This window comes from Aspergillus pseudoviridinutans, assembly GCF_018340605.1.
Source record: "Aspergillus pseudoviridinutans IFM 55266 DNA, scaffold_6, whole genome shotgun sequence".
Lineage (NCBI taxonomy): Eukaryota > Fungi > Ascomycota > Eurotiomycetes > Eurotiales > Aspergillaceae > Aspergillus > Aspergillus pseudoviridinutans.
This window is the reverse complement of record NW_025091286.1, coordinates 1,923,396-1,943,054: the sequence shown is the minus strand read 5'-3', so window position 1 is coordinate 1,943,054 and position 19,659 is coordinate 1,923,396. Positions and strand designations below refer to the sequence as shown.

At 48.4% G+C, this 19,659-nt stretch overlaps 6 protein-coding genes and 1 non-coding gene across 7 annotated transcripts; 2 read left to right on the top strand and 5 right to left on the bottom strand.

Annotated features, from left to right (window-relative positions):
* Positions 1–1,642: 1,642 nt before the first annotated feature.
* Positions 1,643–2,116, bottom strand: Asppvi_009101 (cupin domain-containing protein; the record flags this gene model as incomplete). Its single annotated transcript, XM_043304960.1, has 3 exons — positions 1,643–1,672; positions 1,735–1,966; positions 2,019–2,116. The coding sequence occupies 3 exons, from the start codon at positions 2,114–2,116 to the stop codon at positions 1,643–1,645; spliced, it is 360 nt and encodes a 119-aa protein (XP_043160895.1).
* A 1,628-nt stretch (positions 2,117–3,744) lies between these two features.
* Asppvi_009100 (uncharacterized protein) lies at positions 3,745–4,161 on the top strand (the record flags this gene model as incomplete). Its single annotated transcript, XM_043304959.1, has 1 exon — positions 3,745–4,161. One exon carries the CDS (start codon positions 3,745–3,747, stop codon positions 4,159–4,161), a length of 417 nt encoding a protein of 138 aa, XP_043160894.1.
* A 114-nt stretch (positions 4,162–4,275) lies between these two features.
* Positions 4,276–6,520, bottom strand: Asppvi_009099 (Zn(II)2Cys6 transcription factor; the record flags this gene model as incomplete). Its single annotated transcript, XM_043304958.1, has 2 exons — positions 4,276–6,218; positions 6,274–6,520. The coding sequence occupies 2 exons, from the start codon at positions 6,518–6,520 to the stop codon at positions 4,276–4,278; spliced, it is 2,190 nt and encodes a 729-aa protein (XP_043160893.1).
* Positions 6,521–9,383: 2,863 nt separating this feature from the next.
* Positions 9,384–11,469, top strand: Asppvi_009098 (methylisocitrate lyase ICL2; the record flags this gene model as incomplete). The annotated part of the gene is made up of 6 exons (XM_043304957.1): positions 9,384–9,804; positions 9,856–10,144; positions 10,205–10,617; positions 10,674–11,097; positions 11,153–11,406; positions 11,462–11,469. The coding sequence occupies 6 exons, from the start codon at positions 9,384–9,386 to the stop codon at positions 11,467–11,469; spliced, it is 1,809 nt and encodes a 602-aa protein (XP_043160892.1).
* Positions 11,470–12,588: 1,119 nt separating this feature from the next.
* Positions 12,589–14,033, bottom strand: Asppvi_009097 (DUF3237 domain-containing protein; the record flags this gene model as incomplete). Its single annotated transcript, XM_043304956.1, has 5 exons — positions 12,589–12,617; positions 12,669–12,963; positions 13,014–13,334; positions 13,393–13,875; positions 13,965–14,033. 5 exons carry the CDS (start codon positions 14,031–14,033, stop codon positions 12,589–12,591), a joined length of 1,197 nt encoding a protein of 398 aa, XP_043160891.1.
* Positions 14,034–15,494: 1,461 nt separating this feature from the next.
* Asppvi_009096 lies at positions 15,495–15,566 on the bottom strand. The gene has a single exon. It is a non-coding gene; the product is annotated as a tRNA-Arg (tRNA).
* A 602-nt stretch (positions 15,567–16,168) lies between these two features.
* Asppvi_009095 (Rad21/Rec8 N terminal domain protein) lies at positions 16,169–18,764 on the bottom strand (the record flags this gene model as incomplete). Its single annotated transcript, XM_043304955.1, has 7 exons — positions 16,169–16,936; positions 17,011–17,586; positions 17,638–18,133; positions 18,216–18,350; positions 18,412–18,552; positions 18,610–18,646; positions 18,746–18,764. The coding sequence occupies 7 exons, from the start codon at positions 18,762–18,764 to the stop codon at positions 16,169–16,171; spliced, it is 2,172 nt and encodes a 723-aa protein (XP_043160890.1).
* Between the last annotated feature and the right edge of the window lie 895 nt (positions 18,765–19,659).

Sequence of the window (19,659 nt, the reverse complement as noted above, 5' to 3'; positions counted from 1 at the left end):
GGAGGCCAGAGTAAAAAGGAAAGAGAGACAGAAGGAGAAAAAGTGAACCAGCGTCAGAGAGAAATGTGCCCAATTGATCTCTGGACGTGGCTGAGGCGATAAGGGCGAGGCGAGACTACTCCGCCAACGGGGTAGACTAAAGCCCAGTATGGCAGCTATCAGCCTTGGTTGGTGGGGACGAAGGAAGCTAAGGTAGTCGGACAGTAGTCTGGGAGGAATCTAGTCAGGAGGAGTCAAAGGAACAGAGGAGAGAGAAGCTGCAAATGTTTCTTGAAGTATGGCGTAAAGGAAGAAGTAAAGTGATGATAGACAGGAGTAGGAAGGAAGAGACGTCAAAGGCAAGAGAGAAATAAGCCACTTCTGGGGGGAGCTTTGGTCGGGAGCCAAGTGGAGGGAATAATGGCTTTGTTTCTTTTTTTATTATTTAGTGGGGAGTCAAGAAGGAAGAGAAAAGGAAGGAGAGAAGAAAGGGGAGCGACAACAAGAGAGTCAGACACAGACACAGACACTCTAGACAAGGAAACGTGATTCGCCCTTCGCCCCCGTTTTGAAGGATGGTGAATGTCTGCTGCGCCTGATTCAGCTGTCGACTACTGATGATAATGCTTCAGCTGAACCGAAAGAGACCTCGTCCCATCCTTCTCCTTCGTCATCCCCAGGAACATGAATGATTAACAGCCAGCCACTCGTCCACCTGGATTTTTCTAGCCAACGAGAAGCGTCCGAGTTGACAGGATCATCTCGATCCGTACCCCTCTTCCTATTCTAGCATAGCAGTTGCCCCGGTAACTCCCTTGTCCAAGGCATAAGGCTACGATCCGTCGAGATCCCCATGAGATACGATGAGCGAGATTTAGCGAACGACCCCTGCCTTGAATCCAGGGGGCACGAGTTTATCGGAGTCCTCTCGAGCTTGTGATTGGAGTGCCGGAGGTTTGGGGATCAGAATGGATATGGCGTCTCCAGTCTCGGAGTTTAAAATCTGGCGGCTTAGTCTGCGTACTACGGAGCGCCAGGATCTGTCCGACAGTAACAATACGGGTCATCCTGCAAGTCATCCTCCGATTTTAATCAAATTGGGCTGGATCGACGGCGGATGAGGTCTGGGTGAGATCTGATCCCAATTGAAGTTTCATCCGGAAGCTTGTGATGTCTGAATGGCTTTGTCTATCCTTGCTCGCCTATTCATTATTATTATTATTATTATTATTATTATTATTGCCGAGACAATCACATTCCTAAGGCAGCGGATTGCAGTTGCCATTAGACAATGAATAGCATTCCAACAGGTTTTGCACGAGAAATTAGCCCGTGCGACACTTGTCCTTGTTTACATGAGGTACCTAGGATAAGCAAATTACTCTTTTGAGCATGGCAGTTCCATGGTTCCACGCTCACTAGAACTGGACTAGTGGTATAGCGGGATGTTACATTTACCACAGACCCAGGAAAACATGGAAGAATCCTGTCGCCTGTCGCCCCAGAGGCTCGAGAGCCTTGAGACCAAGTACCTAACTGAGATCTTTTGATTCCATCGATTATTGAAGGTGGTCGATGACGTGATATACTCATAGTCCACGCTATCCAGGTTATTTCACCCGACCAAATGACCCTCATCCTTCCATCCATCGTACGGCACCATCTAGGCACCTCCCTGCTTCCTCTGTCCAGTCTACAAAGACAGTAGTTAGTAGCTATCCAATAGCACCTCAACCCGGCCAGAAAGAAACTCACATAAAACGCCAACCCATACGTCTCCGTCGTAAACGTAATCTTCGCTCCCTTCGGAAAATAAAAAACATCCCCCGGCAAAGCCGTCACCTTCTGCCCCGTCTCATCCGCAATCTCGAACTGCCCCTCGAGGATGATTTTCATCTCGTCGTAGGTGTATTCATACACCAGCGGGGTGCCTTTCTCCAGGCGGTAGAAGCCAGCCGATATGGGCTTGTCGGGGTTCTCTTTCTCGCTTTACGGGGATCATATCAGTTTGAGTGAAGGGAATTGTTAGATTCAAATACCTCGAGTACACATCGCCTAGGAAGGCATTCTCATTTGCGATTAGTGGTGGCTTAAACGTGGATTGGGCTTTGGCGTGGTATCTGAACGGGACGGTCATTTTGGTGATGGATGGGAGTATCCGTATAGATAAAAGATGCGTCTACTCTATACTGCGTATGCTGAGATATTAAAACCGTTGATTTTCAGTTCTGATATTGCAATATATATAGGATCTATGTAGATTTCCAAGCCATTGTCTTTCAAAGTACAATTCTCCATCCACAAGGATAGAATAGCACAGCAATGCGAACAAACGGATCCAGTTACCACACTGGGAGCCCAGCGACAACTTTTCACGAAACAAATGATCTAGCCATGGTCAATCGGATATGATTCCTCCAGTTGGTTATTCATCTCGAGGTACTGAGCACCTCAGCAGAAATTCTAAGGCGTGAGAGTGAGGGGTCGAGTGATGAGGGGTATTTCCTTATCTATCAGTACCTTAATCGTCCTCTGTGCTTATCAGTAACTGTACTGTCAACTGTCAACGTATGGTAATGGGACAGCCTTAGGTATCTACAGAGTATCCAAGGTACCTTTCAAGGGAGGTAAAACCAAAGTCTCAGCCTACAAATTACCGTACCAGAAACTGGGTACCGACGGACCATACTCTGTAGTCCTGGACAATTTTGCCTGGATTGGTTAGTCTTTCCTCCCAAATGCCTAGTAGGTATCTGCGGAGCACTCCCACGATAGCATCATCTGTGAATCCCACATCCAGCAATCAGCAGATGAATATGGCAATATGCAATCATCTCAAAGAATGTTGATATTACATTAGCCTCTCAAATCTACCAGAAAGTCCGAGAGCTGCGTCCATCTGCCTTAGAACAGAACCTGGGGATGCTCTGCTTGCTTTGTCTATCTACCCCGCCGACGGAGATGGGATTCAAGAACCCAAACTGAACCAACCATCCTGCATGCAACCATACCAATCACTTCTCCCCTAGGCCGGGACTGTCTTAGTCAGACCAGCCTCTCTGCCCTGCCATCAACTAATGGCAGGCCCGAAGGATGACACCATACATCACTACCTACCTGAGACTAGTGGGTGATTTGCTTAGTGGGCTGGACGGTCATTAAAAAGAAGGAACTTCCCCCATTTCCTCTTGGGGGCTCTCTCATATTTTCCTACTTCTGTCCATCCGACCGAGTAATACTCACTAGCGGTAGAAAAAGAGACCGCCTTATGCCAGAGCCCCAGAGTCACTCGGCGGGAAATTAAAGCGATCTCCGGTCTTGAGTGTCTCCGGCAAGTGTCGTCGACGAGAAATTTCTCGCAGCGCTTTTCGGTGCTTCTATAGTCGGCTTCAGTGGCCAGCTGGAGGTCAGATGTTATATATATCAACAGGTTTGTGGTATGGACGCCTCTTGAATAACTGTCAGAGCTAAAGTCATTTTCGTTGTAGAGAAATCAAATTCAATCCTGGTTATAAATCAGAGCCGGGTCTTGCTCCTTCACATTTCGCGTCCTGGTAGGAAAGAGAATCTGTGAAGAAATCGTCTCATGCTCGTTAGCCCATGCGCCAACCCATTGCACAAGCAAATCCGGAGCAGCTGTTCAAAAGAAGACCTTGTTCCCTAAGCGACATCTTCGAAACGACGATTCCAACTTGGACCCTCTTGTGGTTGCCCCAATGCAATCAGATCACCAAAACAAGGCCAAGTCTGTATAGCATTCAGTACATGAACCGCAAGCAAGCCGTTGCAACCAACTCTGAACGCCATGCTAATCAAGTAGAAGGAAAGTCCGTAACCCAATCGCAACTTGACATCAATTCCAAGTCCATCCTGGATTATACCGCGACCGAAATCCCCAGTATTGACGGTTTCAACCAGTATATGCCTGGCTCTTCCGTCGGAATGTCAACCGTCAAGATCACAAGCGACCTCGAGTCATATCTGGCTTCACTCCGATCGTATCTAGCCAGCAATGACTTCGCGGCATCCCAACTTGAGGACAAAGAAAACGAAGACCACTCAAAATCAGGCCAGCCGCCAGCTCCATTGCAACAGTCCCAAAAGCCGAGAGAATGCAGGCCATATGAACAAGTCCGAGTCAAGGGCTCGGCTGCAAACAATAATATGTCCCATCGCCGGTAGAAAATCGAACATATCGACTTCTCGATTCTGTTATTTTCCTTTATCCCAGAAACACTGCAAAATACAGAGTCCGATTCAGCTCAGGTACCGAAGAATGAAATACTATGCAAACCGTCAAGCAGAACAGGATAAAGACTCACCTTCCCATCCCCATTCTTGCATGACACTGACCCAATGTAATTTACCTCTAACTGTCTTCTCGAATTCGATGTTTTCCAATGGCGATACAGCAGAGCTTCTTCGAGTGCCTACGAATTGGGGCTTAGACGATACTGCTAGGTCGGAAGGAATACCGAAACTGCTGATGGATCGTTCCTTCGTTCCCTGGGATGTTAAGCCCGGCCCCCTACGTCCCGCCGCCCCGGCTTTGCTCTGAGGATTAGAACTGCTGAGCACGCGCTCGTGGCGTCGCTGCTTTTCTGACTCGATGGTGTCACGACGAGACCAAACTTCCTGGACTACTTCAATACATCGATCAATGGACCCTATCATGAGACGAGACTGGATGGCTCTCCATCGACTCAAAACCCACTGGCGATCCTCTCCTGGTTCGGCCTCGCATCCAGCTGCTATAAGAGGAAACATCTGAACGATTGTCGTGCGGGAACCCGAAGGAACAGTAGCCAGCAGTATCAATACACGCTTGGCCAGGTCACTAGCTGGTTCCGAAGGCATTTCTGGCACTGCTTGATGAAGATACAGTAAAGTTGCCCAGCGATAGGCGTGTGCCGTCTGGATACTGTGCTGTACTTCGGATGTTGGATCCTCCGGCGGCACGAACCACTCCGGTGGTTCCCATTGCTCGATAAGTCTTTTTAGCTCGATAGCCTGAGAGACAAGAGAAATTGAATTTGATTCCGTCTTCCGAACTCGTTGGATCAGTCTGGCGACCTGGTTGATGAGTGGAAACAGTGTAGTGGCGCAGCCCATCAAGGGGTCAATCTCATGAACTGCGTTCCGGGGCAGCTGGAAAATGGAGAAATCCATATCCTGATCTCCCTCGTCGTCCCGAGTGGTTAAGCGTGCGATTGCGTCCATATACAGCCAGGTGTTATATAAGAACCGGATCCTTTGGATGTCATTTGCATCCCGAACCTTGGAGCTTAGGACTTGCGATACGAGTGCCTTGGCCCCACGTACATGCTGGATACAGTTACGGGTGTGTTGGTCCCATGTGTCCGCGAAAGCCAGAGCCAAGCTCGTAGCTAAAGCAGCATCTGTCCTCATATTCTGAATATCTTGGACCATGTACGTGATGCTTCTTCTCATATGATCCACGCCGTGCATTCTTAGTCCTGGGTTGGCCTTGCTTGAATGTAAAGCCGTCATAGAGAATAACGCATGGTACAAGGCTGGATTTTCTGCAGCCAGAGGCCATATCAGAGTCCTCCAAGGGTTTTCGTTTACCCCATCCTTGACAGACAAAATCCCGCAAGTGAACCTGTCAAATTGCAGTGCCAACATTTCGGGACTTGCAATATCAAAATTTGGCTCCTTGGTCAGCATAGCAGGGGTATTCGGGGTCTCGGACGGCGCCCTGCCATCGGAAAATCTTACTAGCCACGGATCAATATACTCATCGGAATGGCGGGCTATTTCTTCTATTTCATCATTATCCTCTTCGAGAAGTGCTGCAAAACTCAAGTTGCCCGGTCGAAGAGTTGTGTTCTGCGAAGCCAGCCCCAGCGGCCTTCGTACTGGGGTTGTATGGATCTCCAGAGCGGAGGGGACAATATCGGAGAGCCGTGGAGACTGTTCCAGTGGTGAACTATTTGTGAAAAACGGCGCGAAGAGCTCATCTTCTGCATTACTGAAGTCCAGAAAACGGGCTATGCCACCGTTCCAGGATGTGAGGTTTTCCTGGGTCAATGCAAGTGGTGAGTCGGTGGGAGGAGAATCGTCTGACTGCAGTGTATGAATGGGTGCAACATCATTCGATTCTAGAGAGGATGCTGTCGGTGCGGACGATCGAGCGCTAACCGGCGAAGGTTGACGATCCTTGCCCGCCTGCACTGAACGACTGGCCCTCCTTTCTTTGCCTGATGTGGCCGGATCACCTGAGAGATCTTAGTGCTGGCTACAAATGAATACCTTGCAAACCTGCAGACTTACTCTTACTGGCTTGAATAGAAGAAATCCTGCTGACCACGTTGGTTTCTTCGAATGGACGCCATTTAAAGTCCTTTTTGTAACCTCCACACTCCACGTTGCGCTTCTTGCATTGGAGACAGGTCGGCTTCGACTCGTCACATTTTAGTCTCTTTGCCTTGCAGGTAATGCACCCTAATGTACGGTGAAAGGAAATGGAGTCAGCGCTCAGCGCAATTCTGTATTTGTGCGGTTTACACCGATCCGACATCCAGGCTTGATTTCTTGACAGGTGATAGGAATGAACTTTACCGTTTCGACTTTTAGATTGCTTGGGCTTGTTATTGACGGCTTCTCTTGTAGCTTGATTCCGTGGTGCGCTTCTTTTTATGGAAGAGGCCGAATCAAATGTCCTGGTGGGCGAAGGAATGGTGGGAGTAGTGTCTAGAATTGTCGAGGGCGATGGGATCTTGATGTTGTCCATACCGCTCGGGGTAATGACAATAAGGACTTAGCAGATATGGTGACACCCATTCGCTGGAGGAGACAGAAACCCAAATAAGAGAGCAGGGCAAGACTGAGAGAGGGAGGAATAACGATGGATTACAATTCCAGAGTAGGCGGCAAAAGCAATAGATAAGCCATAGCATCCGTATCTGTCAAATCGAAAGGAGGACCGGAGAATAGCTTGCTGTTACTTGAGAAACGATAGATAAACTACGGCCTCGAAAGAGACCCGAGCCGTGAGGAGAAACGCATCCAGATGATAAGGATTGCACTAAACATGCAGATTGCGGGGGCGACTGCTGGAGTGAGGTCGAGGACGCAGATTCGGCGATCAGACTCGATAAGCCACCGTTTAACTGGACACAGACAACAACCGGTAACCTTCTGTTAGATACAGAGAAGCTCCACGGTAGAGTTGGAGCAGTCGAAGTAACTACATTCAGTCTGCTGCTCATTGTGAAGCTTAGAAAGAAACAAATCAACTACTCCCCCCATCACTGGGCCAGCTCAACAGGGCCAGTCACCACCTATACGGAAGTGTGGAATACTTGCCGCGATTATGACAAGGCCCAATCATCGTGGAAGAGATAGTACAAAGGAGAGCGCCACTCGGAGGGAGACGAAGGTTGAGGTATGACAGCAAGTCTAACGAAGAGTTGGAGATGATCAACTTTCTTGGCCTTACCTGTTCGAGAGTCGCTCGTGTGAGATAATCCCTGGCCTCTTATTCGATGTTCCCTCCCTTCGCCAGTTGTTGATGGGTGTTATTACAGTTTTACCCCTCATGATATCCTTTGGTTTTAAGCGCGACTCCGCACTTGTCTCAGGGTTTGTGTCATAGAAAAGCTGCTCGTATAGAAAGATTATCTTATCGAGTTGAACATTAAGAAGAGTTTATTTCCTTGTATTCAAATTCTAGCTCTTTTTTATCCGCCATATTTGAAAAGGCTGGATACAGAAACTACTGAGTAGCAGATCATGGTATGGAAGAATCCCTGTCGCTTAAGATTCGACGAGTATGAATCAAGCCCAGTACTTGAGTACCTTTAGACATGGCACTCTCCTATCTGTAGATTTCCTTCATTCACAGTCTGCTGAAATGAATGATTTGGGGGTGGAGACTGACAAGTATAATGGCCGGCTTCAACAACATGATTCATTATCTATCATTCACTCAAGTTCAGAGCAAATAACAGTGAATGAAGTATCAAGCACTCGGCGGACTGTATAAATCCTGTCATTCCTTCAGAGATATGGCGTCTTCCATGTCAGTGGTAAATGGTCAGCAATATGGCCAAATACGCAAATCTGCGCGATAGAGTCTCATTCCCTAAAGTCCTTGACCTGCCGGATTACCAGATCTATGACCCAGAGCACTATAAACATGTCAGTGACCAGGTGATGGAACCACGAAGGCATTGGTGTCTACTCGCGGAGATTATTAAGATAAACGAAGGCTTTCCGCTCAAACTCATGGCTTGCAGTCTCTATAACAAGGAGCCATTTCACATCGTCTTTCATACTCATGATCTAGGACGCTCTTTTGTGACACTTGATCTGAAGAAGAAACGCACGGTTGCCATCATGTATGCTCGAAAGCATATCTCACGCTGGAACTCAGTCAATGTTATTGTGACAGACCATTACTCGATCAAGGTAAGAACTGCCTATGCTGGAATTCCCTTCCAGGCGTTTTCCTCTCCGCGACAATGTGCTGAAAGAAACCCAGCTCATACCCTTATCCCTGCATGACTTGCTCCGACTCAATGATCAGGTCCAAGTTTGGCCAAGGAGCTTCGCAAAGCACAAAAGCTGTCACAATTGTGGCAAAAAAGCATACCTGGAATGTCAACGGTGCGGCATTTTATCGTACTGTAGCGAGGTGAGGACCGATACAACCGCCTTGTGAGGACTTGCCTAACATTGATCATATTATAGACTTGCCAGATGGACAATGAGAAGAGGGAACATGGCAAGTACTGCAAGGTCATCCGGGACAGGCACTTTCAAGAAATGTGGATGTTGGATTGGCAGCGGTTCAGGAACTTCCTGACTTTTCCCTGCGCGGCCAATGAGCCTGACATCTCGATGACGCTATAGTACAAGCCAAAGAAAGCAGCATCAGGTCACATCGATTCCTAATGGAGAGAAGCGTATGCCTGGGGGATTTCGTATACAGAACTCAGTGCTGGTGGCCAAGGTGCAAGATAACCTAGATTGAGGCTTCCTCGTGAAGGGTTGGTTTCTTGATCGCTATCCAGTTGAGAAGCTTTTGTGTTTCAAGATAAATCCTTTACCATGCTTAAGGAGACTTATCAACCCAAATTCAAGGACGTGTTGGTTTGCGCATCTTGTCACTATTAAGAATAACCTGCGAAATGCGGAAATAGAAGACAAATAGGCGACATCGGCCCGCGGGGAATCCGCTGTAGGGCCAAACGGGTTGTCGCGGCCCCCAGACCGAGGTTGGGTGATCGGCCCAATGGCGGGGACGCTGGCAATCCGTCCCAAAAGGCTTAAGCTCCCCAGGATCTTCCCCATAACAACACCATCGTCTATCCATCTTTTCTTCTTTTCCCTTGTTCACCCTCATGTTCATACCGGAAATTTGATTCGGACTGTGAAAGATGTTTCGGTCAGTTCCTCGTCGGATCCCTCGACGCTTTGCCACTCTCCCTTCGACTGCCGGCAGTCCCTCTCGTCTCGCCCTGCGTTCATTCACATGCGGTTATCCGCGGATGTCATCATCTCCGCTGCCGACCGTCGAGCCTCCCGTTTCGACGGCCTTGCCATCAGACTCGTTTCAATTGCTGTCAACCGCTGAGAAGGCTGGGGCTGCGGAGGATGCGCTTTATGAGCAACAGATTAAAGATGTAGAGGCTTGGTGGAAATCTCCGCGGTTCGAGGGTATCAAGAGACCCTACTCGGCCGCGGACGTTGTCAGCAAACGTGGCACTTTACAGCAGACATATCCGAGTTCTCTAATGGCTCGCAAGCTCTTCAATCTGCTAAATGAGAGAGCGGCAGAAGGAAAGCCGGTTCACACCAGTATGTAGGGCCTTTATGGAGATCCTTGGTCTAAGACTAATGCGTGCAAAGTGGGTGCAATCGATCCCGTACAAATGACACAGCAAGCTCCAAACCAGGAGGTGCTGTATATCTCAGGATGGGCATGCTCCTCCCTCTTGACTACAACAAATGAGGTTTCTCCGGACTTTGGCGACTACCCCTACAATACTGTCCCCAACCAGGTACAGAGATTGTTTAAGGCGCAACAATTGCATGATCGCAAACAATGGGATGCCAGGCGAAAGATGACCCCGGAACAGCGAAAGTCGACCCCATATGTCGACTACATGAGACCGATCGTTGCAGATGGCGATACTGGGTGCGCTTCATCACCGTGCCGCATTTGATGATCCACGAACTGACAACCTCTATGATACAGGCATGGCGGTCTTTCCGCGGTCCTCAAATTGGCCAAGCTTTTCGCGGAGAATGGTGCTGCGGCTGTTCACTTCGAAGATCAACTACATGGCGGCAAGAAGTGCGGTCATCTGGCAGGGAAAGTCCTTGTGCCTATGGGAGAACACATTAACAGACTGGTCGCGGCTCGTTTCCAATGGGACATGATGGGGGTCGAGAATCTGGTGATTGCTCGAACGGATTCCGAGAGTGGGAAGTTGATTAGCAGTGCCATCGATGTGCGTGATCACGAGTTCATCCTCGGTGTTGCGGAGGAGGTCGAGCCTTTGGCGGAGACCCTACAAGCAATGGAGCGCGAAGGTGCTGCGCCTGCAGAGGTCGATGCTTTCGAGCTGGAGTGGGTCCGGAAGCACAAGCTTGTCACTTTTGATGAAGGTATATCGATTGTCATTATCTTGGTTCTGCAAGAGTAGAGGCTAATAACCGGCCAGCTGTCGACGCACATCTCGAAGCCGAAGGAGCGCCCCAGTCTGCCCGTGATGCATACAAGAAGAAGGTCCAAGAGAATCCCGACCTGTCTATCTCGCGTCGCCGAGCTCTGGCGAGCGACTATACAAAGAAACCCGTCGTCTGGTCTTGTGACAGCCCCCGGACCAGGGAGGGATTCTACCACTACCGTGCCGGCTTTCCGGCAGCGACAAAGCGAGCCAAGGAATTCGCCCCGTATGCGGACCTCTTGTGGGTTGAAACCGGCGACCCCAATGTCGAGAAGGCTGGAAAACTAGCAAGTGAGGTTCGAGCCGCATACCCCGGGAAGAAATTGGTCTACAACCTTAGCCCGTCATTCAACTGGATGGGCCAGGGATTTGACGAGGCATCTCTCAAGTCTTTTGTCTGGGATCTTGCCAAGCACGGGTGAGTGGAAGAACCATAAGTTGTCAATGCAGACAGAAACTGATAATTGGAATAGCTTTGTCCTGCAACTCATCTCCCTTGCCGGCCTGCACAGCAATGCCACAATCACGACCGAACTGTCGCGCGCCTTCAAGGACGAGGGTATGCTCGCTTACGTGCGACTGGTCCAATCCCGCGAGAAGGAACTTGGGGTCGAGGTCCTCACCCACCAGAAATGGAGCGGTGCGCCATACATGGACGGCATCCTGGGCGCCATCCAGAGCGGCAGCAGCAGCAGTAAGAGCATGGGGGAGGGAAACACCGAGAAGGGTAAGCTGTCCTCTTCATTTGCTCTGGCAATCAATGCTAACGATCCAAATTACAGGCTTCTAAACATATCCCCGTCATGGGCGGATTATAACAAAGCTAGGCGACATGCTTGACAGCTGTAGTATAAAAATTCCCATTGTTCACTAGACAGTAACCTCAGTTTCGACGATAATTACCATTATTCGAAATTTTACAGGATACCACGAATCCTTTCAATGTTTGGTTTTAATCTATCATCGTAAAGTAAGGTACTAATACAGAACCAATCTTGCCTCAGGCATTACTCCCATTGACAAATAGAAACAAGGCCCAAGGCTGATTTAAGCTCAAAACCAAAATCAGGCTAGCATGTTTTAGTTTTACTTTGTAGTTACGGAGTTGATGGGTCAGGTGCCGAATGCATGGGAGACCAAAATGGTTTCATTTATTTCCCTTAGTGTACTCTTTCATACGTCGATCTAGAACTAAGGTAAGAGAAAGAAATGATACCTGCTAACATCCCAGGTAAACAACCTAGTAATTTACTGGGTACCTTACTGACAGGATAATACCTAGGTACATTCGTTCAGCACMATTGATGTATGCGTATAGTGTCTTATACATAGAGCAACAGTATTTGTTTTGAACCATGCGTACAGATGCTCATGTCTTAATTTCGGTCGGTGTCGTTCCTTGCCCTCGTATGCAGTCGGAATTTCGGATTGTGTGGGCTCTGGATTTTGTTAGACTCCGGAATCAAGTCTCCCTACGTCCTAAAAGAAAGTATCGCAGAATATCCAGCTTTTAGATGTAAAGATACAGAAAATCCTCGTTGCTCAAAGTAGAGGCGAAGGGGACAACGGACGAAATCGACTTGTAACGGTCTGGCAATCTGCGACAGATGAAAAGAATAGAGACTAGCGTACATGTGGAAGGAAATCAGCGAACGCAAGAAAATATCACCAGACAGTAGTGAACGCATCAAGTCGGCTGCGGTTGAGACGCGGCAATGCAGTCCCCATGCCAACAGAACTCAGCAGAGAACCCATCAACGAGAGGCGAAAGATTATCACGTCGGATGAGTATAGTGGACTGGCCTATAGCATTACAAAGGAAAAGAAGATGAACAAGACCAAAATTTTCCCATCACCAAAGAAAAACTACGCTCAATAACAGACAGAACAGATTTGCTTGAGTTCGGATCTAGTTGACGCGGAATGCATCGAAGATGACTATAGGGTCGTTAGCATGACCCCGTAAATGACGAAAGTGTCTCAACTAACCTTCATGGCCCCTGCGGCAACCACTGGCAATCCACATGAGAGTGTTCAAGAAAGCGTAACGCTCATCTCCAGTTTCCATGGAAAGATTGACGCGATACTTGTAGGTGTTGGGATTGATTGTGTCCGCAATGTTAGGGTCGTTGACCTTGTCCAGAACGTCTTTGGCGCCTGTCAGCCATCCTTCAGTCTTGACAATGATGAACGCTGGTGGATCATCTGCGGTTTGGAGCACATAGTTCGACCGCATGTTAGTAATAGATTCCTTGGTCACAACCTGCGAGTCCTGTCCTCCGGGCTATAAAGAGCATTAGCACTGCTTTGCAACAAAGGAAAAGGATTGCTCACCAAAACAATGCCCTTGCCCCATCGGCCCGCCCATTGACCACCAATGAATGTTACCCAATCTCTCTGGCCCCAAATACTCGGGCCGACAGCAACTTTCGGGTTCATCTTGATGCTCATACGGAAGTCCAGTTCCAAAGTAGGCGCAGGGATCTGAAGAGACCGAGCGATATCACCTTCAGGAAATGTGTGCAAGAGGTTATTGGCAGGGATCGAGTCTTTCATAACACTAAGGTAGGTGGGGCATTCCAGGAGATGCTGGCGCTGTCTGCTGGTGTTCTTCGCGCGAACCTGCTGGCAGTAAATGCATTGCACGGACAGACACTTTCTCCCAATTAGCATCCGTCGACTTTGTTTAAACCAGATCAGTCCATTCTCTTACCTTGTCTTCCTCCTTCGCACGAAACTCGACAAATGCGGCATGAACGTCATCCAGGGGAGGAGCCGGGAGATTCGAGGTGGAGGTCTTGGGCTTCGACTTGGGGGTAGCACGAGTCGGCTGCTGGGAACTAGTAGCAGAGGCAGGTCCGGTGGGAGGGCCGGGAGTCGGCAATGCAGCGCGTCCTTGCATGTTCTGCAGTGGAGTCTGCATCGAGGTAGCATGTGGGTTGACGCCGTTCGTCATCATCGGTCCGTTGGGAGTCGGAAGTGCACCTGTACCAGGCCCTGGGCCTGCACCAGGTGCCGTGGCAGCTGGACCATTCGGAGTTGCAGGGTATCCATTTGCAGCACTGATGCCGTTGGGTGCAGATTGTGCTGTTTGATTCTGACCGCGAAGGCCGGGACACTCGAGCAGGTGCTGCTTCTGGCGCGATGTATTCTTTGCGCGAATTTGCTGGCAATAGATACACTGGACCGAAAGACACTACAGAACAACCAAGCAAACAAGGTGTTTTGTTAGTGACGAGAGTGAAGCGGGCGGTTGAAATATTACGGGAAATACAAGTCACGCACCTTATCGTCTTCCTTGGCGCGGAACTCGACGAACGCCGCGTGAACTTCCTGATCGACGGTACGACCCATATTCAAGGTGAAAGAAAGGGGAAAACTTGATGAAAACCAGAATTACAGAGACAGAAAGAGATGACTTGAGATGAAAAACAGGTCTCAGCTGATGGTAAGGGGAGGAAGTCGTGGGAGATGGGAGGGAGCAGACTCGGGGTGAGCGAGGGAGAAAAGGAAAGAGTTTCGGTTTGACGGGCAGAACACGAGACGAGACGAGACGGGGACAAGACAAGACAGTGGCGGTTAACTTACGCGAGCTCGTCAGGACAGAACCTTACCTTAAGCGTAATTTTTATACTGGCTCAGAAGTGACTACCTTACAAATCATTACTCAACAATGGTCGGTCATCTTACACTGGTCAATACCCTTAAAAAAATAATTCGTTTGGCGCTTTCCTCTGGGTATTATTTGGCCTTTATTGTACTCTATTTTCTTCGATTCTTTGTGTTGCTCCTATCGTTGCCTGATGGACGCCCTGGCACATTGGGGGCCTTTCAGAGCTGAAAGTCTAAATCTGTCACGCGGTCGAATGATCAAGCCGTAGAGCTGAGATAGCGGAAGGACAGGCTATTTTCCTCTATGTCGCTTTTCGGCCATTTAGATGGGGGTGTGACTTCTTTTTATTGTAAAATCCAAAAGGCTATCAAATACGATTTCATATTCTATGTTTCTCTTCTAGTAGTATTCTGGACAAGTCAAGTAACAAAAGGTACCAACCAGTATGGATCTCTGTACTCCATACTGCCATAATACTGTGTATCAGGACTGTAGGTAGCAGACTAAACTAGCTGTGTAGAATCTTGTGTACCCGTAACGCGGATCTTTCCATGCGATAACCATGGCCGTTGCTACGCATATACTGCGTAAATTCCCCATGCATCACGGTTCTATTTAATCATGCGGTCATCTCAATGGAGAGTAGATAGCTGATATACATTTTAAATTTCAAAGAGGTATATTTCGATCATTCCTCCACTGAAAGCCGTGCACAACCATCATCTCCCTCGCGTATTGTCTCGGAGTAGGAGGCATCGAGACTTAAGAAGACAATGCTACACCTTGTAGAGTCTCAAGTCCAAAAGCTCTTCAGTGAACATTAATGCACGAGCATTGAGCGAAGGACTGATGCGCGCCCTGGCGATCTGTTGATGCTGTATTTGCCATTACTGAACATATCCAATACGTCGTTGGTATGCAGGCTTGAAACATGCCAGTTGTTTTTACAGCCTGAAAATACCTGTGACGCTACACCGTTTGACATTTGTCTCCGTACCGGTCATCATCAAGGAATATATTTTGTGGTATATACGCGCTCTAATCGAACCTTGATACGTAGTAGATGGTACTCCGTAGGGATCTTCCTTCCATATAGAGTAATTCAGAAGGAATCGACAAGATCGTCTTCAGTGAAGATGATAGGTTTGGAATTTTTGGGGGACAAGGGAAGGGAAGGGAAAAAGAAAAAAGAACAAAAACTTCGACCGACGCAGGGATCGAACCTGCAATCTTTGCTTTAGGAGAGCAACGCCTTACCATTAGGCCAGCCGGCCAATAAGTGCGACATAAAATCAGGCGGCAGATCCTATATAGACAGACAAATTGTCAAGATCTTACCCTTAACGGAAATGTACTCCATGCATCACTTTTAAGCATGAACAATAAAGATTAACACCAGCTGATAGTGTTGATTATGTCCAGCGACTTAATCGCATCGATCAGCGATCAATATCGAGAAGTAGGGTGGATGGTCCAAATACTTACACTGCCAGCTTTACTACTATGTCCAAGTTCACAGCTAATTTGAAACGCACTTCAGGAAGAGCTGAGACCGTGTCCAAGTGAAAATATGCTTTTTGAAGAGATATTCGAGTAGATACAAAAGACTTTGTAGTATTGATTATGGTAAAATCAAGGACGAATGAAAAAAACTAAAGGAGGAACGAAGGGAAACAAAAGAAAACAAGTAATAGTAGACAGAGAAGTAAAAAAATGCATTTCCACGGGAAATTGAAGCAAATAGATAGAATCATTGCGTAGCAGATAATTGAATATGAGCCTTATTGTTAGACGGAGGTTGAAAATGAAATACGAGAAGATTTTGAATGTCACTTTTACACGTTGTCGTTGCGATCGATATCCATCGTAGGAATGCCTACATGTCGGATAAGCGCAAGTATATCTCTCCAAATTTGTAGCGAACACCGTACTCCTCGGTACTCTCATCCTCGTACGGCCCCTGATGAACGGAAAGAAAGCCCTTTGTCGCCAGGGTAAGTATGTGCATCAGGCCATGCGTAGCGACAGTACGAGAAGTGGTTTCAGGAGGCAGGAGCGTCGAAAATGCTGCTTCTTTACCATCGGAGGCATCAAGACGAAGAAAGCCAGCACCATTATCATGAACAGTATCCTGCTCTGCAAAACCTTGAGCGGGCTTCTTAAGTTGCAGGTTGAGAAATTCGAGAAAGTTCAGGCTCTCCTGGTCCATACTAGATTTCAACAGCCGGTCACGGAAGGCTGCTCGCTTCCTATCAGTCTCATCCTTGGGTTCAGCGTTGGTTTCAACGTCAAGATCGTTCTGGATGTAGCCAGCTAGATCAACATCTTCTAGGAAATTCACATCATCTTCTTGGGTTCCGGGGATTGCAAGGCCCTCCAAGTCGTACTGAAAGCCCCGTCCAGCCAGAGGACTTGCACTTGTTAGGCGACTTTGAGCTCTGCCTGGTGCTGCAAGTGGAGGTACGGAGGCTGCAGATTCGCGTATGCCCCGAGCAGAAAAGTCACTAATGCTGCCAAATCCACGGAAGATGCTTGTTGCAGACAGTCCAAGGCGGGAGCTTCGAACGGACGCTGTGATATTCCAGGGCATTTGGGAGGAGTCATCTCGAAGGACAGATGAGACATGACGGCCAATCTCTATATCCTAGATGACTGTCAGTATTTCATGGCTCATAGGCCCAAAATCAAACAGCGCGGAAAGAGATGTATCCCACGAACATCATGTAAGTTGTTATCGTCTTGAAAGAGTCCACCTCGGCCGAGTTGTTCCTCAGACTCTTCCCTGCGTCGAACGCGTCGAGTCTCGGAATCAGCATCGCTGTCTTCAGTTGTTGAAGGAGAGCCCTTGCGTTTCTTCGATCTTTCAACGCTTGTCAGTGATGCGTACAAAGTCTCCCCCGAGAACAAGTGCAAAGGATGCTGGACATGAGAAGTTCCCAACCCAACGCCAACTGAGCCAATTCCCTGGCCGAAGACCCAGAAGTCTGCATTCTTCTTAGCTTGGGTAGGCACTCTATTCTTCAACTTCTGCTTTAGAGCAGCGGCCATGTTTCGCACGTATTCATTGTTGTACTGAGCTAGTTCAGTGTTTCGCAGCGCGGTTTGAGTATCTGTTGCAACGGCTTTCGGGATTCTTCGAGTTCGACGCATTGATGCCTCCCGAGTTTCTGAAACAATATCTACCTCTTCTGTGTGTTGTACTTCAGGGGCTTGAGGCATAGATGTATCTCCGTTGAAAACGGGGGTAGGCTGTCCGTGTTCAGTAATTCCTTGGATGCCCTCGTCTAGCATTGGCTGGGGAGATATTGTCAGTAAGAAGAAGAACCCGTACTGTTCAAACCGTACCTGATAGTCCCAGGAGATGTCATTCAATTCACCCTCTTTCACCTCACCAGTGACCGGTGGCTCAGCATCAAGCCAGCCGGAGCTGCGCTTTTCAACCTCAGCAGCAGCGTTTAGCCCCCCAAGCTCAATGAGATTTCCATCTTCATCAAAGTCAAAGTCAGGCTGCAGAAGAATGCCCTCTTCATCATTGAGAGCCGATGCTGCAATCCGCCCAAGTTGAACGGTTCTTTGAATGGAATTCGTCATTTCGCTCTCAGAGCCGAACCCATGTATATCCGCCAGGATTAGATCTTGAGACGCAAAGTCAAGCTGCAGACTGGAGTTACGTGAGGCAGCGGTCAGACTTAGGTCAGGGGTAATTGGTAATTGGAAGTTGAATTGCTGGCTTGCTCGCTCATCCTTCGACGGATTCAACCCTAAAAAATCCAAACCCAACCCTGGTAGATTGTTCTCAGGAAGGAACGACGTGTCATACGGCAAGATGAGCTGATCAGGCCTGAGAAAAGCACTGCATTAGTATGCTTTCAATGACACAAGTGCCCAACGATATAACGAGTGGAAAGCAGGGAAAAACGAACCTAACTTTGCCAGCCGACGGATCCAACGCAGTGCCGGGGAGAGCTCCCAGCATTGATCTCAATCTGTCATGCATTGCCTGAACATCTGTGAGTGTATAGCGGCACTGTTGATTGTAGACTCTGGCGACTCCGTATCTGCGTAGTCTGCTGTCAATAATCCGATCGCCTGGTTTGATCCAGATGATGGAGCTCTCACAGTAGGTTCCCCTGGAGTCTTAACGCCATAGGTGCTGCAGGATCCATGATGACCTCGCACGCTTTCGGAACATCCACGTCCAGTATCGCCTTCTTGTTCAATCTTCTCGTGATGGACCTCGAACCTAGCGTTGCGACCAGCCTGCGAGAAGAACATGTCAGCTGCTACGTAGGTTCCAAGTTGAAAAAGAATTCATACCAGATCGTAGCAACCCCGTGCTCGGGGGATGTGAGTACTAGAGTAAACGCAAGAGTCAGCTGCGTAAAAGCGGGAAAAGGACCCGGAAGAGTACAGAGAGCCTCTAGAAATGAGTCTACAGAAAGACAGTACTTACTTTCGTGACTGTAGAACATGATGATGATCCTTTGTGGCCTTGTCTTTTTAAATATGAATGTTAAGTTGGACCACTCTTGTCGCGACCCCGAGCTGGGCCTTCGCGCGTCGAGAGTGTCTGTTGGTGTGTGAGGGTTTCTGGGATAGACTCTATATTGCGATGATGATTCAAAGTATTGCCCTAGACCGTAGGCCTCTGAGATTGTCAGCTTTCTAGCCCGAGGCAGTCACAGGTACGTTCTAGGACATTGGACGAGAAGCAGTTGTAGAACTCCGGAGGCTTACTATCACATCTGCAGAGCAGATGGGGGTTTGCTTCCTCAAAGTGTACCTAACAGTCTAGCTCGAATGATGCTCATGCCCTGCGAAAGAAGGTGACTGTTGACACAATTATGAATGATGCGAGGCGATGGAGGGATAAGAGACAAGTGCTGAGGGCCTGGAAACCGGAAAGTTCTTCGATCGATAATCGAGAAGAGAGCAGAAGTGAGTGCTTCAGCACCTGATGCCAGAGTCCTCTGCAAGTTCGGAACTGAGCTCACTTCGCGTGGATGCCCCTACTCTGCTGAAAGCTGGACCACCAGTTATTGATATTCTGACTCGGTCGAATCGACTCTTCTATTGTCTACCTCTGCTTTTAAACTGTAAGTCTACACCAGCAATCAATCTTTCAAGGCCCAGGACTTCCAGACCGAAAGTCTCTTTCCAACCGTGAAAACCAAAGGCGAGCAGGGCTCACATAGAAAGTCGGTAAGTTGTGGATGCCCGATATCTCATCTTGAGCCCGTCAGCATCAATGCACCGCCAGACAAAATACTCTTCTTTTCCGCGAATTAAGACAGAAACGATAACGGCAGTATGGGAAAAGATAGATGAAGAACCGTTACGGAACTCTCGAACCATAGCTCCGATAGA